The sequence below is a fragment of the Poromitra crassiceps genome (genome assembly GCF_964638095.1).
Source record: "Poromitra crassiceps genome assembly, chromosome: 13".
NCBI lineage: Eukaryota > Metazoa > Chordata > Actinopteri > Beryciformes > Melamphaidae > Poromitra > Poromitra crassiceps.
In genome coordinates this window covers 16,395,826-16,407,669 of record NC_139644.1, presented here as the reverse complement: position 1 = coordinate 16,407,669, position 11,844 = coordinate 16,395,826, and the positions used below count along the sequence as shown (strand labels likewise).

At 42.6% G+C, this 11,844-nt stretch overlaps 1 protein-coding gene across 1 annotated transcript; it reads left to right on the top strand.

Annotated features, from left to right (window-relative positions):
• Positions 1-4,087: 4,087 nt before the first annotated feature.
• On the top strand, positions 4,088-11,191 carry ccdc137 (coiled-coil domain containing 137). Its single transcript, XM_083649159.1, has 6 exons — positions 4,088-4,240; positions 4,937-5,085; positions 6,373-6,598; positions 7,026-7,108; positions 9,268-9,347; positions 9,447-11,191. The coding sequence occupies exons 1-6, from the start codon at positions 4,170-4,172 to the stop codon at positions 9,645-9,647; spliced, it is 810 nt and encodes a 269-aa protein (XP_083505285.1). The 5' UTR covers positions 4,088-4,169; the 3' UTR covers positions 9,648-11,191.
• The last annotated feature ends 653 nt before the right edge of the window (positions 11,192-11,844 follow it).

Sequence of the window (11,844 nt, the reverse complement as noted above, 5' to 3'; positions counted from 1 at the left end):
AAGGTAGGTGAGGTGACGTGGTGATGGAGTGGAGGCCGTGGTGAAGTATCATTCTTAAGCCCACTTCACTGTAGCCCCTTTTGGAACTGTCATTTAACTGTAACAGAGGTACCAGTTACACCCCTCCACAGTCTCTTGCCTTAACGCTAAGTGAGGCACGGGAAAAGTCCCAAGCAGAAGATACCAATGTGCTCGATAAAAGGGAAGTGGGCTCTGTTTGTTTGTTTCCATTTTTGTCCCACATTGGATGATGTCATCAGCGAGTGACATCACTGATGATCTCATAGGCATTGGGGCGTGATTTCTAACCCCACATAGGATAAGCAATAACCACGCCCTGTGGCGCCGGGATTGGCGAGGAGCAACACTGGAGGGCACGCAGCCCAGCGATTTCATGAACCAACTGAATAGCTCTTGAGAACGGACAGCGATTTCGAGAGCGGACATTGAAATGAATTATGGTCACCTACCTTCCTTAGCATAGTAATAATAATAATAATAAGTATAATAATTGTAATCTACACAATGTACACAATCTACAAAAACATGCAATAATATAAACGGTGTTGTGTTCACGTTCATAGCTCATATAATATAATGTATTCATATCGTTAATTTCAAGCTCAATTCTTACCCAGAGAAAAGGTACAGCACTGAAAATGTAACAAACAATAGTTTTTTAAACATCTTTATTTTAAAAGATGAAAAACCCCAGGTGCTTTAGTCCCAAGCTTCAATGCTCCTGGCCAATCCCAGTGCCACAGGGCGTGGTTATTGCTTATCCTATTAGAAATCACGCGGCATTGGGACATCATCAGTGATGTCATAAGAGCAAATGTGTCATCATTATGTTATCCATGAGTGATGTCATCAGTGATGCGAAGGTGAGCAATATAGACAGTCGGCATGTGTGGGAACGCCCACAAAATGCTATACGGCTGGCGCGCGAGTGGGGTAAAACCGCCCATATATCTCAATGTGCTGACTCACCAAAGGACGGTGCTGCAGCTCTAAACTACAGGTTTGGGGATTCTAGAGCAGAACACAAGACGTCTGTTCAGATGTGCGTTTACTGCGGTGGTTAAGTCCCCGATTGTTTCTGCCTGGGCTGGGCTAGCAGCTAAATTCTAACTTTGCTGAATGGAGAGAACAGGGGATTTACCCCCACCCTGACCACGCCCCCAGCCAGGCTGAGCCAGCTAGCCCAGCGTGCGAGCGTGCAAGCTCGCGTAGCGCACTATATATATATATATATATATATATATATATATATATATATATATATATATATATATATATATATATATATATATATATATGTGAATCTATAGTCAAATCTCTGCCATTACTGTATCATCAGACAGCATTGTATCTTTTGTCATTGGAAAGCCTGATGTCCCATTTTTAAGGAGTAAGTAGGGCTGGGTATCGTTCAAAAAATGTTCAATATCGATATCGCTACACGCTCCTCAGTCACTCCCCATCACCTGCAGTATTATATCATGTCTGTCAGCCGGGAACATACTGACATGAACAGCACGTTCTCCCTTCATCAGCAGTCTCGCAGATTGAGCTGCATTAGTGGTTTACTAGTACTAATCTACTGCGTCATGATTGTACATACACTGTACACAGGCACACACGTGCTCATACACACACACACACACACACACACACACACACACACACACGCACACGCACGCACGCACACACGCACGCACGCACGCACGCACGCACACACACACACACACACACACACACACACACACACACACACAGCACATGCATTCTCTTACTCTCCCTTCTCTCTGCACACAAGAGAAGGAAGTTCAAGGAAGGTGCGGGCTGTGGAAATGGAGCTGTAGCTAGGGATAGGAAGGTCGTAGAGAGTCGGGACTTGAGGGGTGGGTTGGGGGAGTGGCTAGGGGGGGTGTGGTGGGAAGTGGTGTCGTGAGGGCCCGTAGCTAGGGATAGGAAGGTTGTAGAGAGTCTGGGTTCGAAGTGTGGGTAGGGGGAGTGGCTGGGGTGGTTTAGGGGTCAGGCCATTTTCCATGATGAAAAAACGATTAGCCGTGTTGTTGTGGTACCTCCTAAACATTGCCTAAAGTGCCATAAGGCTGAATGCCCACACCACTGCGCCATGGGCTTCAAGGTATTTGTGTTTGTATGAGTCTGGCGTCTGTTGTTGGCGGAGGCGTACAACGGTGAGGTGGTTATTTCTACTTTTTCAATTTGATTGTGCTTTTAATAAATGCATAATAGGCACATGTGTCAGTTGAACATTCCTTTTTACATGTATTTTCAGGTTTCAAATGGAATGTCTGCATTTAAATATGTAAACACTAGATTAAACCTCTGCAATTTCGGTTATGATGAGTCAAAATCAACAAGTATTCTATCTGGAACAGCTACAATGTTTACAATGTACAAACAGGATATTGTGAAAGGTATAATGAGGTATAATTGTAAGAGGTCATCGATACGGAAGTGAATTGGGGAAGTGAATTCCCCATTCATTTCCCCATAGAGGTTTCATAGAATTCAGAACCAGGAGAGACCATAGAACATTTCACTCAGAGGCCCCCTCATGAAATCCCTCAGGTCCCATGCCAAACCTGGAAGAGGGTGTGACTCAGGCCTTTGTGTGTGTGTGTGCCAGCCCCCCCCCCCCCCCCCCCCCCCCCCACACACACATTACATTTACATTACATTACATCATTTGGCAGACGCTTTTATCCAAAGCGACTTACAATAACACATTTTTGTCAGCAATAGAGCAATCAACTATGCAACACAGTCTATGACAACTACAACTTCTGAAGGAACAGTGGTACAAGTTTTTTTTGTTTTTTTTTTAAGTTAGTTCAAGAAAGGCCCAGATGGAGCCTGAAAAGGTGTGTCTTTAGTCTTTTCCTCTGTCTTGGTACAGGTATGATAAAGTGAGACTACAAAGGCTAAAGCAGAGGAAGCTGGACAGACAAGAGGACGAGATGGAAAGAGATGTTCATAGGTAAACACTTTTTCCATAATGCAGTGCAAGCGTGCATACAGACGCCCGGTTCAGATGTTGAAAGGCAGGTGTGCTCACCCATAAACGGTGACCACAGAGGGCCGTCATAAACCTGCTGGAACATCAGACAGGCAGCACCATTCACTAGCTACCCAATCTAAATGTAACATGGTTGTTTTTGTGGTCAGTGGGGTTATATATCCCAGAACAAATGTGTCTTTGAATTCAATGCCACCTCCAGAAGACTCAACAGTATGAAACATGAATATACCCTGTAGTCAGTATCCTGTGTAGGCTATACCTATACTTAATTAAGCCTATTCCTAGTTCCCAGCATTACCCAATAATTTCTAAACCCGTTCATGATCTTAGGTGTATCAGCCTTGGGCCTGACTTATTTTGCATCCTGACAAAATATGTGAAAGGTGAGGTATAATTGTAAAAGGTCATCGATACCCAAACGTTTTGGGTCACTGTTGTATGCAAATACATATAAAACTCCTACTACGCCCTCTGGTGGTGGCAGATGGGCGGATATCTGTTCAGCCAACGAGTCGATTTTCCCATATCAAAGATCGTATATTAAAACTGCATCCCCCCCCCCCTCTCAGTCAAACCAAACTGTGGTTAATGGTGCACCATAATGGTAGCTGTTGTGCAATGAGCAGTGGTAAATTGAGCCTGAGCAGATAGATAGACATGTTCTAGAAACGACGATTGTTTTTTGTTTTTTAATTATATACCAGATACCAATGAGACTAGTGCAGTCAGAAACCTTTAACATGTTCAATAATAACGTATCTTTATTATTATTACTCTATACTCAATGGTACTTAAGGATTGTTGGAGAAGGGGGCACACATTTGTGACCAGGCCACCTCTTCTATTTTGTTGTTTTTATGGTCTATAATTCCTATTCTTCTAATGTATATTTTTCCCTACCTTGTGAGTGTGAGCAACTGTAGCATGACTCAGTTTCCCGTCGGGGATCTGCGGTACCACAAACAAATGGGCAGAGTGAGAGCTCTTCGTTTCGTTCTCTCGGGCGGGACTGACTCATGAGGTTGAGGTTCATAGGTTAAAGGCTTTCCATGCTCCACCACACGTGTTGTTGTTTTGGTAACATTAACTGTAATGCCTCCAAATAACAGGCAATAACATGGGGAAGAATCGGCAGAACAAACTGAATAAGTCAGGAAAACAAACTGACAAGACCGGGAAAAATCCAAGGTAACGTTGCAATTTAGTAGTCCAGCTAGCGTTAGCTGTTAGCATGCTATCTGGAACGACAGCTCGCTTGTTAGCATCGTCCATTCAGGGTTCCTACGCAGGTTTGCTGAAAGTATGAAAATGTATTAAACATTATTTTCAAGATCTTGAATAGCGTTAATTGAACAAATGTCTGGAAAACTATGGAACATGTTGTGGTTCAGATCGATACACACATAAGTGTCTACTGTAGACCCATTGAGTCCACAGTTTTTGTTGTGAAGAATAATGTTCAGATAGATAGAGCCAAAGATGCTATCTTATTACCCAGCCACTGTCAGCATCCATTATACCAAATACCGACCCAAATAAATTATCCAGTCTATATTTGTTTTTAGGTTGAATGGAAATCGTGTAGGAACCCTGCCCATCACCTCACTATTCTGATGTGTGGCTGTGAAGAACAGTCTTCATATACATCTATCTATCTATCTATCTATCTATCTATCTATCTATCTATCTATCTATCTATCTATGATATCATATGCCGTAGTTAGCAGGTGCAAGATGTCTATCTGCAGAAATCATATTGAACACCAGACATGTAATTTTTAAATTGAAAATGTGTAGAAACCCCGGTTATTAGACATCTTAATGTTAACACTTTATTTCCTCCCTTCTTGCATGCTATCTGGACTGTGACCTCCCTCACTTCAGTGATAAGAAGCTAAAGCAAGATGGGAAACCTAACAAACCCAAGCAAAAAAAAGACCACCTCGAGCACATTCCCTTCAGGCTCCGCGAGATTATGAAGAGCAAGGAGAGAATGGAGAAGGGATCTGCGAGGACCAAAAAACTGAAAAAAGGTCAGAATGAAGACACAAAAGAACTAACGTTACCTTATATCCTCTTGAGACCCATCCGGAAATTAATTTTTGTCCACTGTGGTGGACATGATTGTCTGGTCTTAATTTCAATAACCATTGATATCATGCTGAAACCTGTTGCAGTGTGTAGATAGTCTGACTCAGAAGCATACTGTGGGTCCAAGCTCTGCCACTGGCTCTGACCATTTCAGTCGGAGTGCAAGGGAAACCCCTTTCTGCTCCCTGCATGTCGCTCTCAAATGCCTCTGCCGCTGTGAAACAACAACAACAAGGTAGCTAGCATTGCTACACGCTGAGAAGGGCACGTTTTGACGAAGACTTAGATTGTGCAATAAAGCAGGCCTGCTTGGTACTTTCGGTGGATGGTTGTAAAGATAACAGCCTTTTTTGCTGCTAGACCAGAGTGAGAGTAAGAGGAGCCACACTCCTGCGCTGGTACAGCGCGAAATGAAGATACTAGTCTGACAAGCGAGACTAGTGTGTAGAGGACATCCTGGGCTTTTCAGTGATATCACATTTGTTGGGTTGTAACCATGACAACACGACCTGTCTCTTCAAAATACCATACAAACCACAACATTTTATGGCTGCAAGAGAGAGATAAGTGTTTAAAATTGTGCAGAAATGGTGTTTCTGCAGCTTGATCTGAGAGAAGGGGTATATTAACGACAGTTGAGTACGTTTTCAGTGGTATACAAAAAAAGTCACCCTCTGAATATGTGAATATGACACTGTTTCCTGGCGATGTCCAGTGTGGTGGACAACAGGATTTGCTACCTTACTTTTTTACTTGGATTTTATAACATTTCTAGGAGACAGGGAACTGACTAAAGCGGAGATAATTGTGCTCAAAAGGAGGCTCCGACAGAGTTTTCAGATGAGGATGAAGTGGGACAGGTTACAGTAAAGGATGCTGCTGAGAGTTCAGAGGAGGAGGCATCAGCTGAGGATGAGCAAGAGGGAGACCATCACAAATGATACCCCAAAATGTAGAGTCTTTTGGGCCAGAAGCATCTGCAACTCCATGTTTTCATCTGCATTTTCACATGAACCGAGTCCTGATGTCCACTACAAGGGACGTTCGATAAAAAACGAATGCATAGGATTTTTGAAAACCTTTCACTGCAACACCCCCCAAGAGACTTGAATAATATCCCAAAAAATAAAATGCCAAAACCGTTTTTCTATCGGCTCTCATGGCCTTTGATGAGTGTATCGCTTGTGAGTCTGTGTCTTATGTCGTCCACATGTATTCTGTCTTCTCAGCCGTCATCCCCAAAGGAAAGCCGGGAGACTCCCAGGTCGGAGACATACCTGTCCCACATTTCAAGAGGGGCAAGAAGGAGAGCGTGAAAGCATACGTGCAGCGCATGGAGAACGCGACACAGCACGTCCTCTTCCTCACCAACAACCAAGTGCAGAGAGAGCCTGAACTGGCCATAGAGAAACAAGAGAAGCCCGCAGACAAGGGCAAGTCTGAGAAGAAGAAAGAGTGAGTACAATTTCACCACAAATATTGACGCGTTTCCTGAGAAAGCTATATGGAGTGCCTCGCGAGATTGCCCATGGGACCTGAGGAAGTGAATTCCCCATTCATTTCCCCATAGAGGTTTTGTAGAATCCATATGAAAAGAGATTAACTTGCACATTCAGCTATATTCAGAACCAGGAGAGACCATAGAACATTTCACTGAGGCCCCCTCATGAAATCCCTCAGGTCCCATGCCGAACCTGGAAGAGGGCGTGACTCAGGCCTTTGTCCCCCCCCCCCACACACACACACACACACACACTCATATTGTATCAATGTCAACATAATTACACCTAAATCAACAAATGCTTTTCTCTTGGAAGTCAGTGGTTGCATTATACCTAATGTGCTTGTAATTGAATTCATGCTCTCTGCTGTCTTGGTACAGGTATGATAAAGTGAGACTACAAAGGCTAAAGCAGAGGAAGCTGGACAGACAAGAGGACGAGATGGAAAAAGAGATGTTCATAGGTAAACACTTTTTCCATAATGCAGTGCAAGCGTGCATACAGACGCCCGGTTCAGATGTTGAAAGGCAGGTGTGCTCACCCATAAACGGTGACCACAGAGGGCCGTCATAAACCTGCTGGAACATCAGACAGGCAGCACCATTCACTAGCTACCCAATCTAAATGTAACATGGTTGTTTTTGCGGTCATTGGGGTTATATATCCCATAACAAATGTGTCGTTGAATTCAATGCCACCTCCAGAAGACTCAACAGTAAGATCTGGTGTCCCAGATCCAGCTCTGCTGCACTCACTCTCAGTATACTTAATTAAGCCTATTCCTAGTTCCCAGCGTTAACCAATCATTTCTAAACTCGTTCATGATCTTAGGTGTATCAGCCTTGGGCCTGACTTATTTTGCATCCTGACAAAATATGTTTAAGAGTAGCGATGTCTGAACACAAGGTGTCCCTTGGCCCGGTCCTCACTTACCTCACTTGTCTTGAGATTTTGGGGAGATGGAAGCACGTCACAGATTGCACCTATAATTAATCTAATTGGGTTTGCCTCCATTACCCCCACAACTCCTTTCAGCGTTCAAGTTCCTTCCTCTGTATCTTCACTCAGTTCCTCCACTGACGAGCTCTTTGCCTGAGAGACATGCTTGGCACACTTTGCTCCTTACTTCAGAAATCTTCGTGTTCCCTGACCTACTTGCCCAGACCAAAGCCTCCCCTCCCCCTTGTTGCACCTGTCCTACAATCTGCCTGTCTGAGCAGTTACTGGGTCTGTTCTGTTGCACCGCTTCTTTTGGGTTCCATACAGTGGTGTTAAAGGAACACTCCGCCCATTTTCAACCAGCTTTGTATCATTAGATCATCAGTAGTATATCAGAAAACTGTAAACAGTTTTGAAGTCTGTCATTTAATTGGACAGTTATTGAGTGTTAAAGTGTGGACCAGTGACATCACTGGTCCACAAATAACTCAAATGAATAACTCATGAACTCAAATCAACTCTCCATAACTGTCAAACTATTCATCATTCATCTAGTTTGACAGTTATTGAGAGTTGATTTGAGTTAATGAGTTATTAATTTGAGTTAGTGTGGACCAGTGATGTCACTGGTCCACACTTTAACACTCAATAACTGTCAAATTAAATGACAGACTTCAAAACCGTTTACAGTTTTCTGATATACTACTGATGTTCTAATGATACAAAGCTGGTTGAAAATGGGCGGAGTGTTCCTTTAAGGTTCCATCAGCGATATTGCCAAACTTACCTTTGTGCATTTAGACTCCTCTGTTAACCAAGCTAGATGCAGGTAGTTCCAAAACCCCTTTCCCATACAACGCCACACTGCTACGACAGTCCCAGTCGTTTCCTAACATAGGAGATAACCAGTCTCTGTAACTTCTCTACCGCTGATATAGGTATCTCCTTTCGTAAATGTGAAACACTGGTGAATATCTTGAATAAACGGTGCTTTTAGAAAGCACTCAACCCCCTTGACCCCCTACCGACCTACATACAATAGCAAAAATGTCAAAGTGGATTTATTTATTTATTTACAAATGAATTAAAAGTTCAATATTTTGAGTCAATAGGTATTCAACCCCCTTGCAGTGACACGCTAAATTCAGTTAACATGCATCTAAAATTCCAAATTCCTTGAGTTTCCTAATCTGTCTCTATATCTTGATTGGAGTTCAGTTCAGTTGATTGGACGTGCATCTGATGAAATGCATATTTCACCTACACACATAGAAGGTTCCACATGCCAGAGCAGAAACTACCATGAAGTTAAACGAGCTGTCATTGAATTGTATTATATCCTACATCAAGGAACAGGAGACTTGTAAACAGAGAACATTAGATGGAGTCAAATGGAGCGAAATTCTTGAGAACTAATTGGCAATAACAGTCAGTTCAATTTTGAGACGTTTTTTTGTAGTTGCAATAATGAAAACAATTACAACAATAATTTTATTTATTTTTTAATCCCATTTAAAACGGCAATTGTCAAACTTTTAAACTTCTAGGTAAATGTAATGTCTGAAATTGCACTGACTGGTTTGATGTGTTTAGCTACTCCAAAATGCCCCCCAGAAAGCCTGTGACAAACTGACATTATATCATTGTTGTAATATTCTATTTTTATTTTATTTTATTATGCAGATAACGTTGAATTTGGTGACGTTGCGATGGCCCCGCCTACTTTCAGTGTCAAACCCAAAAAAGCTGTGGTTAAATCCCAGGTAATTCCATATAATCACACATTTCAGTGCCATTCTGTGTGTGGAAGTTTGATTAAGTAGTGGTCACCTGTGGTTTCTCTCTGTCCCTCCAACCACCAGAATGCACCGAAGCAGCTGCTTCTCAACTCTCTCCTCGGCCACACAGTGGCCTCCACAGCCAAGCCGTCCATGGCCAGACAGAGACTCTTGGAGGAAGAGAGGCAGCGCGTGGTGGAGGCCTACCGCCATCTGAAGAAACAGAAGCAGCAGCAGAGAGAGGCCAGGGCCAAAGGCCTGGACAAGCTCAAGAACCTTCAGTGATGCCTCAAGTCACTCACCACCAGGATTTGCAGCCAACCTTAAAGGGACAGCTCACCTTAAAATCCAAAATACCTATTTTTCTGCTCATCTGTAGTGCCATTTATCCATTCTAGATCGTTTTGTGTTAGTTGCCTGCATTTTGGAGATATCAGTCATACAGATTTCTGCCTTCTCTCGAATACAATGGAACTGGATGGCACTCAGCAATGTTTCTTTCCCGAAATCATGACCCGGTTACTCAAGATATTCCACAGACCCTGTTGTGAGCAATTTCATGTAGGAACTATTTTCGACCGACTATTTTCGACCCATTAGATGCTAGCTAGCTGCAGTTTCATGTATGAACTAAAAAGACTCATAAGATGCCGGCATGCAGAAAACTAGACTTGGCACCACTGTTTGCTCTCAAATGAGCGCACAGTGTTCGTAACTGTGAGAGAAAGAAACAAATGTTCCAAAGCATCTTGGAAATGTCAACATTCACCAGGAATATTTGTTGCTATGATAGGATATTCAAATGATGAATAGCTTACCTGTTGAAGTGCCTGGTACAGTAGACATACCACCTGCAACTAAATATACCAAGGTTCCCACTTCCCACTGTCATGGAAAACCTGAAAAAGTAATGGAATTTCAAAATCTCTCTTCCAGGCCTGGAAAAGTCATGAAATTAGCCAAATCCATGAAAATTTTGGAAAAGTCATGGAATTTTCTTATGTGTAATGCAATTGTTACAGTAATTTCCCTTGGATAACCTTCCGTGTAATTGAACATCTATAACGGCAAGTTTATTTTCTGTAGCTGTTGATATAACATGTCGATGCGTGACAGTTTTATTTTTTATTATTATTACCACACTGGACAAATAGGACACACCTCTTTATATTGCAGTTTGGTGCTGCATCCATCCATCCATCTTCAACTGCTTATCAGAGGTCGGGTAGCAGTTCCAGCAGGGGACCCCAAACTTCCTTTCACTGGCCACATTAGCCAGCTCTGACTGGGGGATCCCGAGGCGTTCCAAGGCCAGCCTGGAGATATCTCTCCACCTAGCCCTCGGTCTGCCCTGTGGCCTCCTCCCAGCTGGACGTGCCTGGAACACCTCCATAGGGAGGTGCCCAGGTAGCATCCTTGCCAGATGCCAGAACCACCTCAAATGGCTTCTTTTTATATTAATGTTTAATCTTTTATGGGAAATTCATGTTTTAATTCAATAGCTTCCGTTTAATGTGATGCAGTGACTCTAAAGCACTAAAATCCAATATAAAGAGATTTAGTAATTTTTGGTATTGATTCAGAGTCAACGCCTCACATTACATATCAATTGTAATATGGATCCTTGAAAAGTCATGGAAAAGTTTTGAAATTGTATCCTGATATACACACTCGTGACTGTTCACTGGCAAGTGTTCATTTATGACTTAGCCTGTGATGTTTTTGGTCTACAGTGGTGTTTGCTGTACATTTACATTATTTTACTATTTGTTTCTGAATCTATAGTGCTTTTGGATGGAATAGACAATAAAACCACATGGATTTTCCTAAAGTCAAAGATGAAATTGTGGCTGTTTGCTGTGGTCCCACTAGATGGCAGTCTTGTAGAAACCTCAATCCACACTATGTGATCCTGTTTGTAGGGAAAGCTGAGGGATGTGGCTATTTTTAGACTTTTTAAGTAAATCTATACTTATTGGAAAGTCCCTCTGTGTTTTGTGTAAGCCTTAGGCTATCACCTTCAACCACGTGCCCTCTGTACTCGTTCAGCGGCAGCGACCAGGTACAAAATGAGCACACTTGAGCTTACTCTTTCAGAACCATGTCCTAAAAACATTTTCCTGCAGGTAAGCGAAATATTGGAAATGGAAATGCAGGAGACTGTTTGTATTTGGCATAACCTCCTACCTTGGACATATCTCTGACAGCTTCTAGCCCAAATAAATCAGCCTTTTAAACGCAAAGCACTTATTAGACACGGTCCCTGGCACAGCTACATTGTAATCCCTTAATGGTTGACCCTCTCTGTTCATTCCAGTCATGAATGAGGCCTTTTGTCTGAGTACTACTGGCTTCCAGGCCAAACAGCACTGTGTTTTTAGACCTTTGCTATTGTTCAGAGATGTTTTGTTTGACCACAGACTGGTTATTTAATCATTCAAAAACATTCTAGCTCTGAAGACAAATCGTACGCTCTTGATAA